Genomic DNA, 25,164 nt, shown 5'->3' with positions numbered 1-25,164 from the left:
ACCAAATAGAATCAAGTACTGGATGGGCAGGGAGTGCCAAGCGCCAGTCCCAGCAAGGCCCAAGCAGACCTCAGCAGGACTCCGTTTTTGCTGCCCGTGACTCAGTTTCCCCTCAGCTGTCCTATGTGGGGATGGAATCTTTTTTTCTTTTTAAGATTTTTAATTTTCTTCTTTTTTCTTTTAAGATTTTATTTATTTATTTGAGAGAGAGACAGAGACAGAGAAAGCAAGAGCAGGGGTAGGGGCAGAAGGAGAAGCAGGCTCACCGCTGAGCAGGCAGCCCGAGGTGGGGCTCCATCCCGGGACCCTGGGATCATGACCTGAGCTGAAGGCAGACGCTTAACCAACTGAGCCACCCAGGTACCCCAAGATTTTTTTTTTCTTTTCTTTTTTTTCTTTTAAGATTTTATTTATTTATTCGACAGAGGGAGCACAAGCAGGGGGAGCAACAGGCAGAGGGAGAAGTAGAAGCAGGCTCCCCGCTGAGCAGGACCCTGGGATCACGACCTGAGCCCAAGGCAGACGCTTAACGCTTAACGACTGAGCCACTTAAGTAATCTCTACACCCTGGGGCTTGAATTTACAACCCCAAGATCAGGAGTTCCAGGTGCCCCTATTGTGATGGTTTTCATAGGGACCCCCCCCAAAAGGCAGGAATTCCAGGCATTCAGGTCACCAAAAGGTGGGCTGAGCCACCCAGGCACCCCTGTGGGGATGGAGTCTTGTGGGCAAGAGGACAGCCTTGTCTGAGACCAGCATTCATAGAGGCTAGGGACTTGCCACATGTGGCCTTTGGAGGGATCCAGGACCCAAAGGCCTCACTGGTTGGCCCGTGACTGCTGGCCCCTGGGGGCTGTGGTGGGCTGGGGGCACGGAATCAGGGTGTCCAAGAGGGGCAGCGAGGAATGGCCCATCTTCCCACCCAGGACACCTTGCCTACCCTCTAGTTTCTTAGGAGATGGGCACTTGGGCTTGTCCTGAGCACCTGGCCCTCCTGTGGTCTCTGGCGCCCCCCGGTGGTCTGTAGTGGGGGGAATCTTCCTGTGGGCCCCACCCCAGCCCTCCCGCCCTATTAGGAGGACCCAGAGCGCTTCAGGTGAGAGCTCCCAAACTCCTGCCCCCACTCCTGCCAGGAGTGAGTGAGACAGCCTGGCTCCATCTCCCCATTTCGCAGACGGTGGCACAGGGCAGCCCCAGGGCTGGTCTCAGAGGACAGCAAATGGGAGACCTGACAGTTCCCTGTGTGCTGCCAGGGAGGCTCAGTTCAGCTCCGCAGACATTCACAGAGTGCCTCCTCCGTCGACGCTGGCAATGACCCTGTCGGACTCAAGGAGATCCTCGTCTGCGGGGGCAGGCAAATGCCCCAAAGATCTTTTAATGGAAGAATTTGTTGTTTAGAGCCACTAAAATGCCCCACCCTTTGTTCCCTCCTCTTGGACAGACCCACAGTCCCATGGCGTCTAGTCCAACCCAGCTGCAGACAGCTGGGCAGAAATCAGAAATGCCACTGGACAGAATCAGTCCCTCCCCTCTCCCACCTCCTCTAGCCCAGCGTCCACCTCTCCTTGGCCCTTATGTTCCAGGCCGGCTACAGGCCTTGCTCCCGCCTAGTCTTGAAAAGCCTGTGGTGGAGTTGCCAGCCCAGCCCCACTCCAGGGTCTAGCTGCGGGGCCTCCTCACCCTCAGCCTCTCCATTCAGAACTTCGTCCTTCTCAAGCCTCAGTGTGTCCATCTGCCAAATGGGTGTAACCATCCCTGCCTCACCCACCTGTCTCCCAGGTCGGCTGTAACGATACAAATAAAACGAAATCAGAAACTAGCGAGGTCCTCCCCGGCTGTTGGGGGTGGGGGGTGTGCCAAGCGCGACGGGCATCCCGGGGAGAGAGGGACTACAACTCCCATCCGGCTCCGGGCCCGTGGGCATCTCCAGCCTCCTCTCCCCGAGCTGAGGGAGAGGCAGTCGCTGTCCCAGGGGGCGACGGAAGCTGGACTGCCCCGGGCATCCCCTACCTAGGTTAGGGGCCGGCGAAGGGCCCGATAGGGCTGGGTCTGGGGCCGCGCGGAGATCTAGGCAGCCTTCCCGGCCCCCGCAGGAAGACCCCCTTGCCCAGCCCCGTCAGGAGTTTACTCTTCGGGGCCCGCCCCCCTACTTCCTGGCCGAGGGTTGGTCCCGCCCCCGCGCGCCTCCGCCCTCCCACCTTCACCTCCAGTCGTGTCTCCCATTGGCCGGCGCTCACCTGCCCGTCCGTCGGGGGGCGGGGCCGAGGGCGGGGCGCGGCGCCCAGGTGTGGGCGCGCAGGCGGCGGCGGAGGAAGGTGACAGCGGGGAGGGCGGGAGGGGTGGGGGGAGGACTCGCGGACGACCCGCGGACCGACAGACGGACGGGCCGACGGGCGGGCATGCGGGCGGCCCGGCTCTAGCCCGGGCGCGGGGCTCCGGCCGCAGCCATGGAGCGGCGGCTGCGCGCGCTGGAGCGGCTGGCGCGGGGCGAGGCCGCCGGTGGCCCCGGGCTCGACGGCCTCCTGGATCTGCTGCTGGGGCTGCACCACGAGCTCAGCAGCGCCCCCCTCCGGCGGGAGCGCAACGTGGCGCAGTTCCTGAGCTGGGGTGAGTGATCCGGGCGGGACCGAGGTGGGGTGGCGCGCCGAGACCCTCTCCCCACCCCACCCCACTCCCCGCGCCCAGCTCGCACAGACCCTTGGGCAGGGAGCGGCACCCCCACGGTCGCGGAGCTCGCACTGGCCCTGACACGTGCCACAGGACCCTTTGGGCCCTCTCAGCTGCACACCTTACCCTCCCTCAGATTCACACACACTCCCTCCCACTCACAGAAGCTGGTGCATGTACACAACACGCAACTTACACAGACCCACGCAAGCTTGGTCCCCAGTATAGACTTCAGACTCATGTCCACAGTCCATGTGCTACAGAGTCATGACAGGGGTGCCTCACTCCCACGTCATACTTCATGTCCCTGGAGGACAAACAGGCACACAGGCAGACCCCTGTGTGTCTCCCGCACTGACACACACGCTTTCTCAGTCTCCCACGAACCACACAGACACACTGAGATACCCACAGCTCGAGGAGAGACCCAGGAGCCCCACACTTCACCCTGAACGGCACCCCAACCGCACTGGCTATTACACACTTGCCTACTTGTACTCACAGATCCGTAGGGATGCTGTCACACTGGCAGATATCCCCCCACATACACTTCCATCTCCCAGCATACAAGGCCACCCCAGACTGGACACAGAAACCAACCTCGGCCCGTTTCCCTGTGCACGTCGCTGGCCAGGCTTCCTGAGGTCTATTCCCCAGGGCCGGGGAGGGGGGCCTGGCTGGAGGTGGGTCTGCACCCCTTCCTGGTTGACTCCTCTGAGTCACCGGAAGGGGCTGACGTGGAACAGCCCGCAACCCAGTGTGGGCACCGGCCCGGCACCAGCCCCAGGCCTCCCTGGTTCTGCCTGGCCAGGCCGCGGCCGGAGGACATAGGGGCCCGGCCAGGAGGGTGAGGTGAGACCAGTGTTTGCCCAGTGGGTGACTAGCATTCCCAGCACTCCTTAGCTCTGGGCAGGCACAAGGCCTGGCCTGGCCCGGTTGGGGGCCTGCAAGACATTCCAGTGAGCTGGCCCCCAGCCCAGCCCTCTCCTCCAGGGTGAGGGCAGCCAGGAAGCCCCTGCCTCTGGTGCCCACCACTCTCCCTGGGACTTCTGCACCTTATTCATGTGTGTCTGACCATGTTGTCATCACCGGCTGTGACACCCACGCACACGTGTGTGTGTGTGTGTTTGCACACACATGTGCTCCTTCCTGCGAGCCTCTGGCGTCTCTGCCTGGGACCCCAGCATGGGGGCCTGTCTGTTGACATCTCCCGAGGTAACCGGCAGGCGGTGACTCACTCTGCTCCTGCTGCAACTTGTCCCTGCTCCTGCCCAGAGCCCCCAACCCAGCAGCAAGGCAAGAGGACTGGGCAGTCTGTCCTGGGGACCTTGATCCTCCTGACTCTGGGCCCCAGGTTTTGGCCCCTGTCTGGCTGACAGGAGCCACCCTGGCCTCAGTTCCCCCTTGGAGGCCTGTGGCAGTTCCTCCCAGCCGCACACATACACCTGGGAAAGAGACAATTAATTTCTGTGAGGAGGTTTCCACACCGCCCCTGCGGCAGGGGTTCTGCCTGATAAACCTGTGGAGCAGCTCTCTGACCCACCCACAGACCCGCCCAGCTGGCAGGGAGTTTACCTGCTGGCAGGGGGAAACTGAGGCAGGGAGCCAGACTGCAGCTCCCCCCAACCCCCACCACTCGTTCTTGCCTCCCAGAGTTTCTAGGCTCCAATTCCCTCCCCGGGCCTGTGGCTTCTCCGGGCCTGGAAAGGGCCTGGGAGTGGCTGGAGATGCCCCTCAAGGGAGTATCTGGGACTGGGAGAAGAGGAGGTTCTTGCCCAGATAAAAGCCGAGTCCAGAGAGGGAGGCAGGGCTTAGAGTTGTAGGGCTGGTCAGGCCTGGAGGAGATCTTGAGTGTTCACTCCCTCAGGTGCCAGCGTCAGGCGCCAGGGAAAGGTTTTTTGGCTCCGTTTTTTAAGTCTTGTGAGAACGTGGGCAGACCTATTTATGCCTCCAGACTGAGAAGGCCCCACACCGGGAGCACAAAGCCTGTCCTCCCAGAGCCCTGCAGAATCACTGTGTGACCTGTCCTCTGGGGCTGCCCCAGGCTTCACTCCCAGCCAGGTACCTCCGTGCCTGTAGGGTCCCAAGACCAGGGCTCCCAGCTCCCAGTGGCAGGGAAGCCTCTCTGGGGACAAGGAATGTTGTCCATCCAGTTTCCCAAGACAGGCCCAGGCCTGGTCCTGCTAGGCGCCAAGAACTGTGCGCTGAGGGTGGGAACGATATCCCCTTCCTCCCCAGGGTGACCTGGTCAGCCAGGGTCAACCCCAGACTGGGCAGGACTACAAGTTCCATCAGCCCCTGGGACAGAGACCGGCTAGTCTGGGGACGGGGGTCCAGGGATCCATGGATTTCAGGAAGTCTGGGGGCCAGGTGGTCAGCAAAGCCCAGACCTCACGTTCCATGCTTCCTACTCACGACTGAGTGAGTCCCTGGGGAGGCCATCTGTGCCCTGGCCTTGTGGGGGTTGCAGTTCCTGCTTTCCCCGGGGCAAGAGAGAGAGCTGGGGCCCTCCTTGTGGGTTCCCTGAGCCCCACTCTGTGTCCCCTCAGCCAGCCCCTTGGTAGCGAAGGTAAAAGAGCTGAGGCTGCAGAGAGATGACTTCGAGATCTTGAAGGTGATCGGCCGAGGGGCCTTCGGGGAGGTGAGCAAAAGGCATGGGGTAGGTGGGAAGAGGGGGTTCACACCCAGGCAGAGCTGACCCCGGTGCTCCCTATGGCCTCAGGTCGCCGTGGTGAGGCAGAGGGACAGTGGGCAGATTTTTGCCATGAAAATGCTGCACAAGTGGGAGATGCTGAAGAGGGCCGAGGTCAGTCTGGGGTCCGATGGGACTTCAGCACCCTACCAACGGGCAGGGGGCGGGGGCGGGTGTGCTGCCAGTGGGGTATACAGGGCATGCTGGGGAAGGGGCAGGCGTGGCTGCTGAGCCTGTAGGGGGTCCACCTCCAACAACTGCCAACCTCACCCATTGCTTCCCCACAATAAGCCTTTCTTAGGAGCTAAAGTAGTTCCCGTTTTCCTTATGGTAACACTGAGGCCCAGAGCCATAGAGCATAGGACCTGGTTCACACAGGCAACCTGGATCCGAGCTCCTAGAATTATTTATTCTTCCTCCATCTCCTGAGCTGGTGAGGAGGGTTTCCTGGGCCCTGATCCCACCCTTTGCCCTGCTCCCCAAACCTGTCGCAGACTGCCTGTTTCCGGGAGGAGCGGGACGTTCTGGTGAAGGGGGACAGCCGCTGGGTGACTGCTCTGCATTATGCCTTCCAAGATGACGAGTACCTGGTGAGGAGACTTGGCAAGGTCGGAGGGTGTTGTCTGGGGACAAAGGAGATGCTGGGTCCAAGGAGAGAGAGAGACCCCTCCTATGGGAACCACGAGGCTTCCACTCCCCACCACCTGCTGGGCCTGGAGCCCCCGCTTGAGCTCTGGCTGGAAGCTGGTGACCCTAGAGCTGCTGGGAGACACTCTTGCCTTCCCAGACCCCTCAGGACCCTGGGGAGGTGGGCAGGAGGCAGGGCCCTGGGACAGGTGGTCCCCACCCTCCTCGTCTGATTCTTGCCCCACGCCCACCCCATCCACCACCGTCCAGTACCTGGTGATGGACTACTATGCCGGTGGGGACCTCCTCACTCTGTTGAGCCGCTTTGAGGACCGCCTCCCGCCCGAGCTGGCCCAGTTCTACCTGGCTGAGATGGTGCTGGCCATCCACTCTTTGCACCAGCTGGGCTACGTCCACAGGTAGGGCCCCCACCCCACCTGCTGACTGCTCTGGGGACAGTGGACCGCTGCTGGGTGCTCAGCACATGCCAAGCCCTATGCTGGGCACTTCTAACACACGACGCCTTTGACTCCTCACACCACAAACCTGATGTGATGGGGGCTGCCCTTGTCCCCACTTTACAGGTGAGAAAGTCAGGGTTTACTAGGTAAGTACCTAGCTCGAGGTGACTCAGCTAGCGGTTTGCACCGGCGAAGTCTGACTCCTGCCTCCCCCACAGTGTGCCCTGCTGCCTCCAAGGGTCATCCTTACGGGTCCCTTTTCCCAGTCTAACCACCTTCTTCCTTCCTGGGAGCCAGGAGGCCTCGCCACCAGCTTTCCCCCTCCCGCATGCATGCACACACGCTGTTCTCATGTGCCCGTGGGAGTACGTGTGAGCAGATACACACTGGTGTGCGTGTGCCCGGCTACTCACATCCAGGCATGTGCCCAAACACACACCTACACACGCAGGTCAAGCCCTTCTCTTCCCCTGCGCTCCCTCAGGGATGTCAAGCCGGACAATGTCCTGCTGGACATGAACGGTCACATCCGCTTGGCTGACTTCGGCTCATGCCTCCGTCTCAACAACAGTGGTATGGTAAGGCCCCAGGGCGAGGGCAGGGGCACCCGGGCCGCAGAGCTCCCAGGGGAAGGAAGGACTGGGTCGAGGCCCTGGCGGGGGGTCACCAGGCCGGCTAAGCCTCAGGGAGTGGGGGTGTCAGGGCCAGACCCGGGGTCTCTGGTGAGGGGCCGTCAGGCCTAGCCAAGCCCAAAGCTGTCCTCATGGCGTCCTCACCACCCCCCCAGGTGGATTCGTCAGTGGCAGTAGGGACACCAGACTACATCTCCCCCGAGATCCTGCAGGCTATGGAGGAGGGCAAGGGCCACTACGGCCCACAGTGTGACTGGTGGTCCCTGGGCGTCTGTGCCTATGAGCTGCTCTTCGGGGAGACGCCCTTCTATGCTGAATCCCTGGTGGAAACCTACGGCAAGATCATGAACCATGAGGTCTGGCTGCCAGGCTCCGGGGCTCTGGGAGGGCAGCAGGAGTCCTGAGCCCCCACGGCTGGGATGCCCGCGGGCGGGGGTGGGGTCCTGGATGCCCACCTGCACCCCTCCCTTGCCTGCAGGACCACCTGCAGTTTCCCTCGGATGTGCCCGACGTGCCGGCCACTGCCCGGGACCTGATCCGCCAGCTGCTGTGCCGCCAGGAGGAGCGGCTGGGCCGCGGGGGGCTGGACGACTTCCGGAACCACCCCTTCTTTGAAGGCGTGGACTGGGAGCAGCTGGCAACCAGCACTGCCCCCTACATCCCCGAGCTTCGTGGGCCCATGGACACGTCCAACTTCGACGTGGACGACGACACCCTCAACCACCCGGTGAGTAGAGGGTCCCACGGCTTAGGAAAGCTGCCTTGTCCCTTGCTGGCTGTGGGAACCCCCCAGAAGTTCTCCAGAGCAGCTGCTGGGTGGAGGATGAGGCCCTCGGACTCCAGAGGCTCATGGACATTATGGTTCACCTGGGCGGGTTCAGCTGTACCGCGGTGGGTTGTAACGGCGAAGGCCGTTGGCCCTCAAGTATCATCCTGTTAACCAGAGGTCTTGTAAGGAAGAAGACCCTCAGCGGCACTTGGGAGGCCACGGTCACAAGGACTCATGGGAGTCGTGGTCTGTTTAGATGCTCAGTTCCATCTGAGCAGGAGGTCGGCACTCCCAGTCCCAGGGGAGTCTCCTGGGTCTTGAGCCTCTGCCTGGAGCCAGGCCTGTTGAGTGTGACACTCCTTCCCCTCCTTCTGCAGGGGACCCTCCCTCCTCCCTCCCATGGGGCTTTCTCTGGCCACCACCTGCCATTCGTGGGCTTCACCTACACCTCGGGCAGGTGAGTCTCGTCCTCACATACCTAGTGGGAGGCTGGGGGCTGCCTGGCCTGGAGGACACTGGGAACGTAGCCTGCTGGGACCCCGGGAAAGGGGTCAAATGGCCTACCTGGTGCCTGTACGTGACAGGTGCTCCGGGAGTGTGCTCTGGGCCCTCGGGAGGACAACTCCCACGTCCTCACGTTCTGGTGGAGCCATGCCTATGCCCCCTATGGGTCCCGTCCCAGCATCTGGCCCTTAGAGGACCCTCCGTGGTGGGCTGAGTATCCTGGACTCAGAACCAGAGGCCTAGAGTTAGAAGGGCCCCTCCAAGTCCCTGAGCCGCACTTCGTGCCCATTTTACACTGGGTCAAGTGCTCTAGGTCATTCGAGGGGCTGGCCTGAGACCGCGGTGAGGAGGCGCTCTGAGGTGCAAGCAAATGCGTCTGTCCCGCACCCTGAGAGCCGGTGTGTGCTGGGCCTGGGCCCAACTGGCCCAGATCACCATGTCCTCGTGCCAGTCCCTGGAGGAGGGCCTGGGAGGAAACTGAGGCTCAGATATGTTAGGTGACTGTTCGAGTTCAAGCAGCTTATAACGACCAGGGCTGGGGCTTGCCCCTGGGTCTGGGATCCCAGGGGCGGGGTCTGGTCTCGTCCGGTCTGTTTCTCCGGCCCGGAGCCCAGGGCTGGGTACAGAGCTGGCGCGCAGAGGGTGTTTCTTGGATGAATGGATGACTGGATGCGGGAAGGTGGAGGGGCTCTGGGGGGAGGGGTCTCCGCCAGCACGTGCCGCCCTGCTCTCCCCAGTCCAGGCCCCGAGAGCAGCTCTGAGCGGTTGGCCGGCCTAGAGCGGCAGCTTGGTCGTCTGCAGGAGGAGAAGATGCAGCTAAGCCGGGAGCTCCAAGGTACAGGGGAGCCAGCCGGGCCGCGGCGGTGTGGGTCTGACCCGGGAGCGACCGCTGGGCCAGCCCCTCACCGGCAGGTGCCCCCCTCCGCAGAGGCCCTGCAGGTCTCCTCAGACCCCCAGGAGCTGGAGCGGCTGCGGAAGGAAGTGCAGACTCTACAGGACAGGCTGTCAGGTATCCCGCCCCCAGCGCCACCCCCTCTTTCCGCCATCCTGAGCGGCTTTCCCAGCACACCTGAGTCCAGCCTGGGTTCCAGTCCCGCCCGACTGTGTAGACGTGTGATCTTAGGGAAGTAGTTTAAACTCTCTGAGCCTACACGTAGAAAATGGGCCAAGGAGACCCGCTTCCCGGGCTGTGGTGAGGGTTCTGTGAGACGCTGCCCGCGGAGTTTCTGGCTGAGGCTGTCAGTACGCATGGGCCTCAGTGACAATTCCTGGCAGAGACGCCGAGGGACAGCGAGGACCGGACGGATGGTGGGAGCCCAGGCCAGGACGGCGACCTGCGGCGGGAGCGAGACCAGCTCGCCCGGGTGAGGGCCTGGTGAGGTGGGGGAGCAGCCTGGGGCTCTGTGCTAAGGAGGTCCTGCCCTGACTCCAGGCCTTGCCCGCCCTGCCCCCTCTTGGACCCCTCCAGGAGCTGGCCGAGGCTCAGGCAGGGCTGCGGGCGCAGGCGCAGGCGCTACGCAGAGCGCAGGAGCGGCAGGAGGAGCTGCTGCAGAGGCTGCACGAGGCCCAGGAGAGAGAGGCGGCCACGGCCAGCCAGACCCAGGCCCTGAGCTCCCAGCTGGAGGAAGCCCAGGATAGCAGCAGGAAGGTGAGTGATGGGGGCGGGTGGGGACAGCGGCTCTGCCCCGTGACCCCACAGGGTGGCTGGAGGAAGCCCAGGGAGCTCGGGGCTCGGTGCTGGCAACACCACGCACCTTGCACCCCTGCTGTGGCTGACCGAGGCCCAAGCGAGGGGATGTGTTTGGCGGGGGGGGCTGGAGGTTCACTGCCTGCATTCCCGCTGTGGCTGGCAGGGCCCCAGAGTCTGTAGCAAGGCGGGGGAGTGGGTTGGGGTGGACATGGTCCGCAGTGACTGCCCCTGCGTCTCATCACAGTTGCAGGCCCAGGTGGCCACCCTATGCCGGGAGGTGACACAGCTCCAGAGACAGAGGGAGCGAAGTCTTGAGAAGGAATCTTTCCGGGCCAAGGTAGTGAAGTCTTATCCTCTTCCCAGGGGCACTTCCCTTGGCGTGACCTACTCAGGGCCCTCAGGCCCCACCTGGGTCCCTGGGGTAGGAGTGGGCCACAGCTTCTCAGGCCCCTGCCCTGACCCCTCTCCGTGTCCTCAAGACCATCCACACCACCTCTGAGACCAATGGCACGGGGCTGCCTGAGAGCAGGCCTCAGGAAGCGCAGCTGAGGAAGGAGGTGGCTGCCTTGCGTGTGCAGCTGGAGCAGGCCCGTGGCCATGGGTGAGCTGGGCCACCGGGGTGGGGGTCAGGAGGGCGGACTGTGCTGGGAGGCATCGAGTCATCCTCTCTTCCCCAGGCTGAGTGGGAAGGAAGAGGCTCTGTGCCGGCTGGAGGAAGAGAACCGGCGGCTGAGCCTAGAGCAGGAGCGGGTGAGCACGGCAGACAGAGGGCAGACGGGCAGACAGACCAACGGGCAGCGGGACAGAGGTGGGGAGCTGGCCGGGTGGATGGTCCGAGCTGCCAGGGTCCCAGAGTAGGTGGTCTCCCCAGCCCAGTAGCACTCACAGCTGGCTGGCGAGCTATGGCGGGTAAACTAGGGTGGACACGGATGTGGTTCAGGGGTACGGGGGCCCCTGGAGACTAACCCCTCTTCCTGCCCGGCCCCCAGCTGGTGGAAGAGCTGGAACGGGAGCAGCAGAGCAAGCAGCAGCTGGAGGGCGAACGGCGGGAGACGGAGAGCAACTGGGAGGCCCAGATCGCCGACATCCTCAGCTGGTGGGGGCTGAGGGGCTAGTGGGGAGGGGCCAGGCCCAGGCGGGGCTGAGGGTCCAGGCCATGACCCTGAGCCCCCTTCCCAATCAGGGTGAACGATGAGAAGGTCTCAAGAGGCTACCTGCAGGCCCTGGCCACCAAGATGGCCGAGGAGCTGGAGTCCTTGAGGAACGTGGGCACCCAGACGCTCCCTGCCCGGCCGCTGGTGAGCCCCTGCAGACACCCTGGTGGGGTGGGCGTGCCAGGAGCCTCAGTCGGCAGGCAGGCGGGGACCCTGAACTCACAGAAGATCAGTGACTTGCCCGAGCTCACACTGGGTCGGTGGCCAGTCCAGGGCTTTGAGTCTGGCCAGGTGACATGGATGGCAGTGTGCTCTGGTGGGAGGGGCCTCTGAGGCAGCCAGGCCCCAGGGGGCGTCTTACCTGGGCACCCCCTGGCCACCAGGACCACCAGTGGAAGGCACGGCGGCTGCAGAAAATGGAGGCCTCAGCCAGGCTGGAGCTGCAGTCGGCTCTGGAGGCCGAGATCCGGGCCAAGCAGAGCCTGCAGGAGCGGCTGACGCAGGTGCAGGAGGCCCAGCTGCAGGCTGAGAGGTGAGAGCACGGGGAGACCCTGCAAAGGGGGCTCGGGACCCCTGCGGAGGCCTCTGATGAGCCCCCCCTCCCCCCGGCTGTCCCCCAGCCGTCTGCAGGAGGCAGAGAAGCAGAACCAGGGCCTGCAGCAGGAGCTGGCTGTGCTACGGGAGGAGCTGGTGGCCCGCGGCCCGGGCGGTAAGTGCTCGTCTGCCTGCCTGTCCTGGAGCGAGGCCCCCGCTTGAGCCTCATGGGGACCAAGGGGGGCCCACAACGCCCTTGCAGGACTGTGGAGGCGAGAGCTTGTTCTGGACTCTGCTGCTCACCCCACTGTTACCCGGCACTTATGGGGCACTTGCTGTATGGGTATCCACCACAGCCCGCAGTCACTGCTCCATTTCACTGAGGTGGAAACTGAGGCTCCTGCTGGCCCCCAGTTCCTCAGGAACGGGTGTCAGGGCTTGAGCCAGGGACCCACCCCCAGTGACCTGTGCTCTCTGTTTGCAGACACAAAGCCTGCAAACTCCCTGATCCCCTTCCTGTCCCTCCGGAGCTCAGAGGTAAGAACCTTGCATGGGGCTGGCTGGGAGGAGTCCTGGGGAGACGAAGCACAGGGGCCTTGACTTCCCCCATCATCTCACTCCCCAGAAGGATTCCACCAAGGACCCTGACCTCTCGGCAGAGGCCCTGAAGCCTGGTGTGGAGCCAGAGCTGAGGCCAGAGGGCCGCCGCAGCCTGCGCCTAGGGGTGAGGACAGGCGGGAGTCCTGCGTTTGGGGGGCTGGGCCCCACCGGCTGCCTGCGCCCTCCTCACCTGTTGGCTTGCCTCCCCTGCAGGCTGTGTTCCCCAAAGCGCCTGCTGCCCCCACCGCCCCTGCAGAAGGTCCTCCTGCAAAGGTCAGCACCTAGAGGGGTGGAGCGGGGTGGGGGCACTAAGCCATTCTGCCAGGTCTCCAAGGACCTGCTTGGGTCCCTCCACGGACGGACATGATGGCTGGCAGACCACACTGGGGACAGTGACAGTGAGTTTGAGTGCTGTGACAGACTCACTGGGGCTGGGTTCACATTGCTGTGGGCTCATTCCCTGGTCCCACCTGACACCTCAGGGTGGCCTCAGGGGTGGGACGCAGGGCCCCAGTTGGCCACAGGCCAGTGTGAGTAATGGGCGTGTCCCACCTCCCCAGCCTGGCTCCCACGCGCTGCGGCCCCGGAGCTTCCCATCCCCTACCAAGTGTCTCCGCTGCACCTCGCTGATGCTGGGCCTGGGCCGCCAGGGCCTGGGCTGTGACGGTGAGACCCCCACTCCACCTGCATGCCCACCTCTCGTCCCTGGGTAGAGGGAATGAGACAGCCTGACCCTGATGACACCCCGATTTTCCTCTCGGTCCATGTCTCATTTCCCGCTGCTCCATTTCACTTGCTCTTTTTTTTTCCTCACTTGATGGGGGAATTGGTGACAGTTCCGGTGCCACCACAGCCTCAGGGGAGCCGGGGCTGGGGCCGCCCAGACTCCTGGTTCCGAGCTGTCCCCACCCAGCCTCACACCACCGTCTTCTCCTGCTTTCCCCACAGCCTGTGGCTACTTCTGTCACTCCGCGTGTGCCCCCCAGGCCCCGCCCTGCCCTGTGCCCCCTGACCACCTCCGCACAGCCCTGGGAGTACACCCTGAAACGGGCACAGGCACGGCCTACGAGGGCTTCCTGTCGGTGAGCTGGGGCTGGCCGGGGAGGGGGAGGCCAGCATGGGGGGAGTAGCGACAGCCGGGTGGGCCCTCCCATGCCTGCCTTCCCCCAGGTGCCGCGGCCCTCGGGCGTCCGGCGTGGCTGGCAGCGCGTGTTTGCTGCCCTTAGCGACTCACGCCTGCTCTTGTTTGACGCCCCTGACCCCCGGCTCAGCCCAGCCAGCGGGGCTCTGCTGCAGGCCCTGGATCTGAGGTGGGTGCCAGGCAAGGGCAAAGGGGTGCAGTGGTCAGGGGAGGTGGCCAGGGCCATTATGACCTCTGACCAGCTCCGTGGACCTCCGCAGGGACCCCCAGTTCTCAGCCACCCCAGTCCTGGCCTCCGATGTTATCCACGCGCAGTCCAGGGACCTGCCACGCATCTTTAGGGTGAGTGCCGGGCAGGGTGGGTCGGGCCACTGTCCACGTCTGCGCAGCCCTGCTCCACTCACTCTTCTCTGTGTCCTTCTCCGTGGCTGCCCTCTGCACCGCCCCCCCACCGCCGCCCCATCACCTCCACAGGGATGGCTAAGGTAGCCTCCATCCCACAGAGCAGTGCGCCCTCCGTGTGTGAAGCTGGCCAAGTCCTGCTCGTTTAGGACCCTTCTGTGGCTTCCCATCACCCTCAGGGTGCTCCCGACTGTGGCCTCGAGGCCTCACATTTCTGACCCTGCAGGCCTCCCCGGCCTCCCTCTGGAGCCTCGCTCTGCTCTGAACACGGCTCGCTTTCTCCAGTTCCAAAAGTGCCCTGTAACTACGGACCCTTCCCGTCCCGTTTCCTCTACTCAGCCCAGGCTGCCCCCGAGCCTCTCCCCAACCTGGACCACTCCTGGTTACTCCACTCACCCCCTGGGCTCCAGCAGAAATGTCTCTTCCCCAGGGAGGGCATCTTTCACTCTCGGCCTGGGTCAGGGGTCCTGCCATATGCTCCCATGATGCCCTGTCTCTCCCCCACCACGGCCTTGTTGGTGTGACGGTCTGACTGTCCCGTCTGGTGAATCACCTGTCGTAAGACAGCTGCCAGCCCTGCACCTGGCTGCTCGTGTTGGTGCTAAGAGGCATCAACCAGGGGAGAGAGGGGATGGCAGGGTGTCGGCCCACAGCCCTCCAGCCTAGGTCCCCGCCCATAGGTGACAGCCTCCCAGCTGACGGTGCCACCTGCCGTGTGCACTGTGCTGCTGCTGGCCGAGAGCGAGGCCGAGCGGGAGTGCTGGCTGCAGGTGCTGGGTGAGCTGCAGCGGCTGCTGCTGGACACGCGGCCAAGGCCAAGGCCTGTGTACACACTGAAGGAAGCCTATGACAACGGGCTGCCGCTGCTGCCCCACGCGCTCTGTGCCGCCATCATCGGTGAGCCGCCCGCTGAGGAGCATTGCCCTGGGCCGGCTCCGGGGAGGAGTCTGGGGCTGTCGGGAGGGTCGCTGCCCAGTCCCTACAGCCATGAGCTGCGGACTCTCCGCATTACATACGTGACCCTCTCTGAGCATGGCTGTGTGGGCAGCCTAGCCAGGGGGGCCGGGTTTGGCTTCTGCCACTGCAGTTCTCTGTGCCTCAGCTTCTGCTTTTTCTCAAAGAATCTAAAAGGAGTGAAAAGAGCAAGGGCTTTTAGCAAGAGACGAGTGAGGGCTCCAGTCCTGGCTTTCTTACCGCAGCAGGGTGACCACGGGGGAGTCCCCCACTGCCTCCTATGGGAGCCTGGTGCTCAGCGGGACCTCCGTGAAGAAGCGAGGGAGCGGTGCCTCCTGGCTTCCCTGGGCAGGTGGCCACGGCCCTGAGCCAGCCTCTGCCCTGGAGAGCTGGGGCCTCCCCCTGCACTCAGAGTGGGAGCCCCAGGAGAGACTGTGCGGCTCCTCCAGGGCCCCTGTGTCAGTCGGGAGCTGGGGGAACAAGGGCACTGACTGAGCAGGGCCTGCTGTGAGCGGAACACTCACCCTGCGTGGTCACAGCCTCAGAGCAGTTCTGTGAGAAAGGATCCATTGTCCCCTCTTTACAGAAGGAGAGCCAAGGCTCTGAGAGGTGACAGGACTTACCGCAAATCCCACAACTTGGGGTGGGGACCCCTCCCCCTCCCCCCAGCCCTTGTGGGCCTTCCCCCCGCCCCCCCAGTAGAGCCCGCCCAGACTTTGAGAGACAAGGGTCCAGTGATGTAGGGACAGTGGGATTGCCATCCCCATGCCCTCAGGAGAAACAGGCTCAGCAAGGACAGGCAGGCTGCCTCATCTTCGGCTGCCAGGTGGGCTCCCTGACCCCTGACCCCCTCCCTCCCTCTACTAGACCAGGAGCGGCTTGCTCTGGGCACCGAGGAGGGGCTGTTCGTGATCCACCTGCATAGCAATGGTACACGCGAGGCTGGGCCAGGGGGGACCTGGGTGGGGGTCAGCCCCAACGGCCAGAGGACGGTGGGCACGGGGCTGTTCACCCACCTGCTGGTGACACTCTCCTTCCCCAACCCCGAAGACATCTTCCAGGTGGGCGACTGCCGGCGGGTGCAGCGGCTGACTGTGAGCCCCACGGCGGGCCTTCTGGTCGTGCTGTGCGGCCGTGGCCCCAGTGTGCGCCTCTTCGCCCTGGCCAAGCTGGAGAGCGTGGAGGCGGGGGGTGCCAAGATCCCCGAGTCCCGAGGCTGCCAGGCGCTGGCAGCCGGACGCATCCTGCAGGCCCGCACCCCCGTGCTCTGTGTAGCTGTCAAGCGCCAGGTGCTCTGCTACCAGCTGGGCCCGGGCCCAGGGCCCTGGCAGCGCCGCATCCGCGAGCTGCAGGCACCCGCACCTGTGCAGAGCCTGGGGCTGCTGGGTGACCGGCTGTGTGTGGGCGCCGCCGGGGCCTTCGCCCTCTACCCACTGCTTAACGAGGCTGCACCCGTAGCGCTGGGGGCCGGTCTGGTGTCCGAGGAGCTGCCACCGTCCCGTGGGGGCCTGGGCGAGGCGCTGGGCGCCGTGGAGCTCAGCCTTAGTGAGTTCCTGCTGCTCTTCACCACTGCGGGGGTCTATGTGGACAGCGCCGGCCGCAAGTCTCGCATCCACGAGTTGCTGTGGCCAGCAGTGCCCACGGGCTGGGGTAAGGCCTGCGGAGGGCCCGGCTGCGGCTGGTCCTCCTGCCTGACCACACCCTGCTCTGCCCTCAGTGGACTGCACCGGATCTTCCTCTCTTGGGCCTCTGCTCATGCTCTACCCCCTGCCTGAACTGTCCTCCTTGTACCTGGCAAACTCTTAACAAAGTCCAGCCGCAATGCCAGCTCAGGGCCCAGAGCTGGTAGGCACTCTGTAAATGACCACCATGACTTCTGTCATTGCCATTTCTGCTTTCATGCTCCCTGCGCTGCCTTCCCCCATTACTGGTCCTTTGTTCCTTTTTGCTCCCCCACCTCTGTATGCAGACCTCTGCCCTACTGCTCTTCGTACCTTCTTGTAATGATTGCTTTGGTACGTTGGGGGCCTGCCGAATGGGCTGGGGCTGGTTTCTTCATCACATCCTGCACCCAGCCCAGGGAAGCACACTCTAGGGGCTATGAATGTTTGGAGGATGAATGAGTGAATGAGTGAATGAATGAATGAACAAGGCAGTAGAGGAGTCCAACACATTCACAGGTAACTGTGAGATGGCATCCGGGCCAGAAGACAGGGACAGAGCTCCCTTCATAAGCAGTGATTCCTCTGGGGCGGGGCCTGCGGGTTGGGTGTGGCACAGACTTGGTCTGTAGGAGTTGGAGTTGGACTGCCCAGGGCTAATTCCCAGCTCTCACTCTCCACTGGGTAACCTTGGCCATACTTAGCTCTGGGGTTCCATTCTGTCATCTGTAAGTTAGGGATAATAATATGACCTGCCCAGAGTTGTTTAAGAAGTGAAGGAGAAAAAGTTTGCCAAGTGGTTGCAACTATGCCTGGCATGCCAGTGAGTGCTCCAGGACTGCGATCTCCGATTTGCTATGGCCGTTGGGTGGGGCAACCTGGAGTCTTCAGAAGGACCTTTGGTTGGGCGTGGAAGTTACTGTGCGGTGGCAGGACACGGGGCGGGGGGGGGGGGGTGTTCCGGGGCCGCAGCCAAGGAAACAAGCCCACGGAGGTGCTGGACTTGCACGGTCTCCTGCCCCGCAGGTTATGCAGCCCCCTACCTGACCGTGTTCAGCGAGAACGCCATCGATGTGTTTGATGTCAGGAAAGCAGAATGGGTCCAGACGGTGCCACTCAAGAAGGTGAGGGCGGCCCGGACCCCTGGCCCTGGCCCTGGCCCTGGCCTGGGGGGCTGCTGGGCAGCACGGCTGACCTCTGTGCCTGCTGCCTCAGGTGCGACCCCTAAACCCGGAGGGCTCCCTGTTCCTCTTTGGCACGGAGAAGGTCCGCCTGACCTACCTCAGGAACCGGCTGGCAGGTGAGCAGTGCGTGTGCAAGGGAGTACGGAGTGTGTGCGTTCACGTGTGCATGTGTGACCCTGAGCGCCCGCGTGAGCTGGGGACTTGGGAGCACCGCCCGGCTCTTTGCTTCTCCCACAGAGAAGGACGAGTTCGACATTCCCGACCTCACTGACAACAGCCGGCGCCAGCTGTTCCGCACCAAGAGCAAGCGCCACTTCTTCTTCCGCGTGTCGGAGGAGCAGCGGCAGCAGCGGCGCAGGTGCGCGTGCGCGCTGCTGCGGCGGGGCGGGGCCTCCCAAGCTTGGGGGCGGGGTGAAGCCAGGCGGTCCCAAGTTCGGGTCCGTTTCGGGAGCGGGCGGGGCAAGCATCCCCTGCGCCGCGCCTCTCCCCCACATTCCCTCCACCCGCAGGGAGATGCTGAAGGACCCCTTTGTGCGCTCCAAGCTCATCTCACCGCCCACCAACTTCAACCACCTGGTGCACGTGGGCCCCACGGACGGGAAGCCCAGCGCCAGGGTTCTGCCCCGGGTGAGTTCTCTGGAGCCAATCACAAGCCTCCCCGGTGATGCTCAGCCAATCACCGGCCTTCCCGTCGCGCTTGAGCCAATCGCAGCCCTCTGTTTACCGGACCCGGGACCTCAGCACGTCCAGGCTGGGGGCCCACTGCGGTGGGTTTGCCCTGGGCTGGGTTGCCGCCCGGTCCCAGCCCTTCTGCACTGTCCAACAGGCTCCAGAAGGGAAGGGCCGAGGTACCCGGGGCTCCGGCCCGCAACGTCCCCACAGCTTCTCCGAGGCTTCGCGACGCCCAGCCTCCGTGGGCAGCGACGGGCTCGCTGGAGACGCGGACACCAGTAAGGACAACCCTACTGTTTCCACTGCCTCCGTATCCCTCCGCAAAGTTTCCACCCCCCTTTGGACCCCTCATATTTGACTTTGGATTCTTGTGTGCCCCCCCCCCCCCATCCTGCTCCTGGAGCAGTGAAGAGGAAGCCTTGGACATCTCTGTCCAGCGAGTCCGTGTCCTGCCCCCAGGGGTCTCTGAGCCCTGCAGACTCCCTGATACAGGTGAGCTGGTGGGGGTTTTCCCTCCCCTATAAAAGCACAGGTAGTTCTGTTCTGTGCTAGGCCCTGTGCTGGGACCTGAAGCCAGGAAAGAAGCTAAGCCCAGCCCTGGCCTGGACCCTAAGAGAAGCAGACTCACCCCACAGTGGGTCCCAACAGAGGCCTGGAGGCAGGTCGGCCTAGGTGGGAATCTTGGCCCTGACTGTCCCAGAAGTGTGGCCCTGGGCGAGATGTCCAGCCTCCCTGAGCTTCTTTCACCTATAAAATGAGGTTATTTGAGATTATTCTAGAAGTGATAAGCGTATGAGGTGAGGATGACTTCGGCAGGGTACCTGACACGTGGGGAGAGTGCCACAGAAGGTGAGCTCTTTAGAGGCCCAACCTGAGGTGGAAGGATCAGAGGAGAGTCCACTCTGGCTGGGGACAGGGCAAGACATAAGAGAAGCTGGGAAGGCTCCCATTCACCCTCCAGCCACTTCTCCACTGCCACCCCCACTGGAGCCACACCAGGCCACTGAGAGCCCTGGGACTTGCCATATTCTTTCACACCTTTCGGCTCTTGCCCCGGACATCCCCGCTGCTTTGAATGCCCTTTCATCAACACCCAGGCCACCCTCAAGGCTCTGCACTAATATCGCCCTTTCCAAAGATCAGCTGGCTGCCTGGCAGCCACCAGCCCCCCCTAGGGCCCGTGCCTGCTCCGTCCACCCCTCTTTGTCAGTCCTTCTGTGCTATGGTTTTCCTCCGATGCCAGTCCTCCCTCAACTGTGGGCTCCTTGATAGCAAGGGTCAAGTTTGTCTTCTGCCTAGAGTAAAGCGTGTTTTGTTGGCTGATGAGGAATAGAGTGAACGAACAAAGGGACTTTGATGTGGGCTCCAGGGTTAAGTAGGAGTTCCCAAGGTTTTTCTCCTATAGCCCCACCCCACCTCATATCTGGCCTCCTCCAAGGGCCCTGATGTAGCAGGTAGTGGATCCTGGGAAGGCCTCTAGGGGGCATTGGTCTGGTGAGGAAAGAGTCCTTCCTTCTGTTTCCCTCCAGGTGTCAGAACGGCCCCGGAGTCTCCCCCCAGCCCCTGAATCAGAGGGCTCCCCTTGACACCCTCTGGCAGGGCCCACCCCGATCCCAGGACCGAGAGACAGAAACGAGCAAAGAGCTTGAGGAATGCCATGCTCCGGCTGGCCCGGGATGTGTGGAAATTCGGACTCAGGGAGGGCCTGGGTTGGAGAGCGACTTGGAGGCTGGTCTGGGTACCCAGGCCCCGGGGGCCCTGATTCCCAGCCCTTATCCTGCCTTTCCCCTCTGCTCCCAGCCCCTATCTCTGCTAGCTACTGGGAATAGAAGGGCCCCCTCTCTGCCCTGCGGGCCCATCTGCCCTGGAGTCCAGGGGCGATTGTGCCAAAGCTCTCCTTTCCAGTGCCCAGCCTCAGAAAGCCTGCAAGCAAGAGTCGGGATGAGGGATGGAGAAGGACTGGGTCCTTGGGAGCAATCTGGGGTTTTGGCTGTGGACTGTCTAGCCTTAGGTGAGGCCAAGTTGGGGCATATCGTGGTCTCTGCTCAGGGTCAAGGTAGGAAAGACAGAGTCTGATCCAAAGGAAAGGAGGATGGGGCGCCCGGCTGGCTCAGTCAGCAGAGCATGCGACTCTTGATCTCAGGGTTGTGAGTTCAAGCCCCATGTGGGGGGTAGAGATTACTTAAAAAATAAAAAAAATTTTTTTTTCAAAGTAAAGGAGGATAGACAAGGAGCAGGGAGGATGTAGGTGAAGGAGGATGTAGGTGAAGGATGTAGGATGTGGGAGAGGGAAGGGGAAGGAAAGGAAGTGAAAGTGTTAGTGTTAGTGATTGGCAGGAGGGGAGAGGCATCCAGAGGAGGAGAGGGATAAAGGAGGAGCAGTGAAGAGGAGCAGAGAGCCGAGGGGGTCCGGGAGGAGAACACTACTGAGACGGGCCTTTCTCTCTGGGGAGGAGCTCAGCGGGATTGGGAACAGAGAAGGGCCCTGTGAACCAACTGCCCTTGCATCTAATCCGCCCAGTGGGGGGAGAGCATTCCTAGACAGGGACAGGATGGGGAGGGTATTTATAAAGGCTGCTTGGTGGGAGATGGCATCTGACGGGGGCCACTGGAGGGTCTCCAGGCATACTCTGGCCCCTCCCAGAAGGGGGGGCGGTCCTTTTTCTCAAAGCTTCAACCACCTGTGTATTAGGGGATCATAGGGGGCATTTTATTATTGATCATAGTCATTATTATTGTTATTATATTACTATTTTTATTAAACTTCCCTCTACTGCCAAGTGGGGGCAAAATAAGTATTTATCTCTTCAAACGCCATATTCCCGGGAGGGATGGACCCTGATGCTCTGTGAGGCAACAAGAAACCAATAAAGATGACTTTTTAAGCTGCTGGCCTCCCTGCCTGGATCTGTCCTCCTGGGTTTCAGAAAATGGGGGGGGGGGGGAATCAGAGATGGAGGGAGAAATGGGGATGTCAGAGACAGTTAAAGACTGAGTTGTCTCCCCCCTCCCCCCCGTACTTTCAGGAATCAGATGACACATGCAAATGGGGGTGAGGACAATTCAACAGCAAAGGGACAGTTTACAAAAGCGGGGGCAGTGTTCATGGAACCCACCGAGGAGAGGCAGTGCTCCTGAGCCCCAGCAGCATGGGAATCTGGTAGCACTCGCAGGCAGCAAGAGGCAGTGGTGTCACCTGACAGGAGCTGCGGCTGTCAGCAGAACTTGGCGGTGGTTGAGCAGACAGGCAGCCAGCCCAGGGAATAAATTCCTCATACCTCGCTTGACTCCCTCCCTCCCCCTCCTGCCTCCCTTTGTCCAAACACGAGCAGCAGCCAGAAGACAGGAGAGCTTGGTCACTGCAGCTCCTGGAACGCGGCCTTGGGGGCACCGAGCTGGGTGGAGCAAGGCGGAAGGGGACCTGCAGGGCACCCCAAGGGTGCCAGCACCCTGTCGCCCCGCCCGGGCTGGTAGGCGTGGGAGGGCTCTCATGGTTCTTAGTTCAAGGGTCCCTGACTGAGCAGGACCCAGGCCTGAGTTGCGTGAGGAAGGAAGGTATGGCCTGTGCCCCTGGGATCAGGGCGGACCTGGGGAGCTGAGGGCTATGCCCTGAGACTCATGGTCAGCTCTAAACTGGGGAAAGGACCAAGAAGGGGCCCAGTGTCATACCTGGTTGGGGATAGGAGTTGGAGGGTGCCCAGGGAATTCCAGCCTCGAGAGTCAGACAACCTGAATTCTAGTCCAGCTGTGCAGTCACGGACCAGTTACCTGACCTCTCTAAGTCTCCGTTTTCCCATCTGTCAATGGGGGATCCTAAAACCCACTTCATGGGAGGTTCTGGCGAGACCTTGGTGCAATGAGTATAAAATGCCGTCAGCACACTCTGGAAATGTTTGTTTCTGCCTATGGAGATGCGGAACCAGAGAGGGGGCAGGGACATGAAGGCCTCTTGCGCACTAAGGCCTGCAGCCATCCTCCCCAAACTGGGGGACACCCAGCAATGATTTAGCCAAAAGATTTTCATATTTTTAAAAATTAATTTTCTCCCGGGGCTTCTGGTTGGCTCAGTCAGTGGAGTGGGCGACTCTTGATTTCGGGGTTGTGAGTTCAAGCCCCACATAGGGCGTAGGGGTCACTTAAAAATAAAATCTTAAAAATAAATCCATAAGTAGTGCTCACTTCGGCAGCACATATACTAAAATTGGAACGATACAGAGAAGATTAGCATGGCCCCTGTGCAAGGATGACACGCAAATTCGTGAAGCGTTCCATATTTTAAAATAAATAAATAAATAAATAAATAAATAAATAAATAAAGTTGATTTTCTCCCATTGTTTTATGTTGACACATTTCAAACCTGCAGAAAGATCGAGAAAATATGAACTCCTTGTATTCTCCACCTGTACTTACCAACTGTTAACATTTTGCTGCCTCTGCTTCACCTCCATATTTATCGGTACCTACATGTGTGTCTAGCACGATCGTGCTACCATTTGAAAGTAGGTTGCAGACGTCTTGAACTGAGCACCTAAATACGTCATGGGCGTCCCTTACGAATAAGAGGCAACAGTGCGGTACCTGGGTGGCTCAGTCGGTTGAGTGTCGGACTCTTGATTTTGGCTTGGGTCAAGATCTCAGGGTCATGGGATTGAGCACAGACTCCCGTGCCTCGCTCAGCAGGGAGTCTGCTTGAGATTCTCTCTCTCTCCCCCTGTGCCTCTGCCTGCTGCCCCCACACTTGCTGTCTCTCTCAAATAAATAAAATTTTTTGGTCTTTTTTTTTTTTTGGATTATTATTTATTTGAGAGGGAGAAAGAGAGCAGAGTGAGCGAGAACTCAAGTAGGGTGGAGAGGCAGAGGGAGAGGGAGAAGCAGGCTCGGAGCACCATCCCAGGACCGTGGGATCATGACCTGAGCCAAAGGCAGACATTTAACTGACTGAGCCACCCAGGTGCCCCAATCAATAAAATCTAAAAAAAAAAATTACATAGTTGACGCTATTTTAGATTAATTTTAATTACGATACTTTTTTTTTTGTAAATTAGGGGGTGAATTCCCCTGTGACTCTCTCCCCTCCCTCCATAAGATTAGCTTATGTCTATGTGTTGCTGTATATGCCCGTATATATACCCTGGCAGACATCAAGAGGGACCACCCTCCCCCAGCCTCCTTGCTTCCATCAGCGGACATCAAGTCAGAGCCTTGGGGCCCTTCCTTCTCTTGGCAGGAAGCCCAGCCCTCGGACCCTCACCCTCACACCAGGCTCCCACCTCACTCCTGCCCTTCATCCCTATTGCTCAACATCACCGCAAGGGACTCAGGCTTCCTAGCTTCTCCATACTCTGGCCATCCCCCTTTCTGACCTTATCTCCATGCTCAGCTCCTAATAGTTATCCACGGTCATGGTCCGTCTTCAGCAAAATCCCCCATGTCCTCATCCCCTTCTGTAAAGGTCCTTAACCCCCTGCTCTAGCAGGAACCCTGAGGTCACTACTGCCACCCCTGATGTCACTGGGCCTGGAGGTGGGGTAGGCGCACTCCATGATTCTCATTGCTGCTTACAGACATCCTCCCCCCTCCTTTCAAACACTCAAGTTGGCGTCCACTCAAGTTATCAGGGTGTAAACTGCCCATTTCATTTCTGACCTTTCCCAACCCATGGATCACTCCTTTTTTGAACATTCTAGCTCCTGGCTTGGGGTCACTCTCTCCCTGCTCCTCCAGTTTTGGTTCTTAGAGACTGATAGAACATATGGATGATTAGGCTCTGGGTCTCTCAGTTCCTTGGACCCCCCGCTCTCCTGTGACCGTGTCTTCCACCCTGCCCAAGCCACACACTCTTGTAGCCAGCCTGGAGAGCTGCTCCAGCCTGCATGAGGGCCACCGATTACATGGGCTCTGGAGCCCTTGACAAGTGACCAGCCTGAACTGAGATGTGCTGTGAGTATAAAATACACAGCAGATTTCAAACACTTAGTGTGGAAATATATATAAAGGATCATTAATTTTTATATCGATTACAAGTTGAAATAACATTTCAAACGTTATTAAAATTAATCTCACTTAAGTCTACTTTAAGTGTAGCTACTAGAAATTTTAAAGTTATATATATATAGCTCATGTTACATTTCTACCGGAAGCACTGTGCTAGGTCTTTTCATTGCCAATAAGGACAGCTCTCTCCCTGTGACCTCAGTCCCAAGCATCCCTATCTCAAGCATCTCTAACCAACACCCCTATCTTTCCAGCTCTATCACCCCAGCTCCAGTAAACGTTTGACCCCATCGGAACCTACAGTCCGCTGATTTTGCCGACTTTTGCTGTCCCTCATCCCTCATGTGTCCTTAGGTCCCTCCTCCCACAGCATAAATTCCAGGTCAATCATTATAGTTACTCTTTTGCATAATGCATCTATTTATTCCACAAGTCTTTGCTGAAGACCAATTATATGCCAGACTCTATTCTGGGCATAGGGGACCCATTAATAAACAAAACAGACAATATTCCTGTCCTTGTGGAGCTTCTATTTTGGTGGTAGGAGACAAACAATAAACAAATAAGTAAGTTATATAAGATGCTGGAATGGTGGTTCTCATTCGGGGGTAATTTTGCCCGCCCCCCTCCAGGCGACATTTGGCAACGTCCACAGACATTACTAGTTGTCACAACGGGGGAAGAAGTGCTGCTGGCATAGTTGGTGGAAGCAAAGGGGATGCAGCTAAACATCCGACAGCACAGAGGGCAGGCTCCGACTGCAAAGAATTATCTAGCCCCAAATGTCAATAGTGCCCTGGCTGAGCAGCTCTGTTCTAGTTTTAG

General features: G+C 60.6%; 1 protein-coding gene and 1 non-coding gene across 5 annotated transcripts; both read left to right on the top strand.

The window, feature by feature from the left end:
• The first annotated feature begins 2,365 nt into the window (after window positions 1-2,365).
• CDC42BPG (CDC42 binding protein kinase gamma) lies at window positions 2,366-21,232 on the top strand. 4 transcript variants are annotated; one of them, XM_057317134.1, is made up of 37 exons: window positions 2,367-2,607; window positions 5,217-5,308; window positions 5,390-5,473; window positions 5,854-5,949; window positions 6,257-6,405; window positions 6,932-7,025; window positions 7,235-7,435; window positions 7,558-7,806; window positions 8,226-8,305; window positions 9,090-9,187; window positions 9,281-9,361; window positions 9,628-9,716; window positions 9,821-10,000; window positions 10,287-10,379; window positions 10,522-10,643; window positions 10,720-10,792; window positions 11,032-11,138; window positions 11,226-11,340; window positions 11,580-11,728; window positions 11,817-11,905; window positions 12,215-12,267; window positions 12,356-12,454; window positions 12,544-12,603; window positions 12,891-12,996; window positions 13,279-13,412; window positions 13,501-13,640; window positions 13,732-13,813; window positions 14,554-14,770; window positions 15,695-15,757; window positions 15,878-16,477; window positions 17,515-17,612; window positions 17,704-17,788; window positions 17,910-18,030; window positions 18,182-18,299; window positions 18,499-18,622; window positions 18,748-18,836; window positions 19,874-21,232. In XM_057317134.1, exons 1-37 carry the CDS (start codon window positions 2,448-2,450, stop codon window positions 19,928-19,930), a joined length of 4,647 nt encoding a protein of 1,548 aa, XP_057173117.1. In that variant the 5' UTR covers window positions 2,367-2,447; the 3' UTR covers window positions 19,931-21,232. The 4 variants fall into 4 exon arrangements, with proteins under 4 accessions (XP_057173118.1, XP_057173116.1, XP_057173117.1 ...); XM_026483306.4 differs by having other exon boundaries at window positions 2,368-2,607; window positions 18,751-18,836; XM_057317135.1 differs by having other exon boundaries at window positions 2,366-2,607; window positions 18,751-21,232.
• A 1,283-nt stretch (window positions 21,233-22,515) lies between these two features.
• On the top strand, window positions 22,516-22,622 carry LOC113244205 (U6 spliceosomal RNA). The gene has a single exon (XR_003312315.1). It is a non-coding gene; the product is annotated as a U6 spliceosomal RNA (small nuclear RNA).
• The last annotated feature ends 2,542 nt before the right edge of the window (window positions 22,623-25,164 follow it).

The sequence above is a fragment of the Ursus arctos genome, unplaced genomic scaffold, assembly GCF_023065955.2.
Source record: "Ursus arctos isolate Adak ecotype North America unplaced genomic scaffold, UrsArc2.0 scaffold_23, whole genome shotgun sequence".
Taxonomy (NCBI): Eukaryota; Metazoa; Chordata; class Mammalia; order Carnivora; family Ursidae; genus Ursus; species Ursus arctos.
This window is presented reverse-complemented; position numbering and strand designations above follow the sequence as displayed.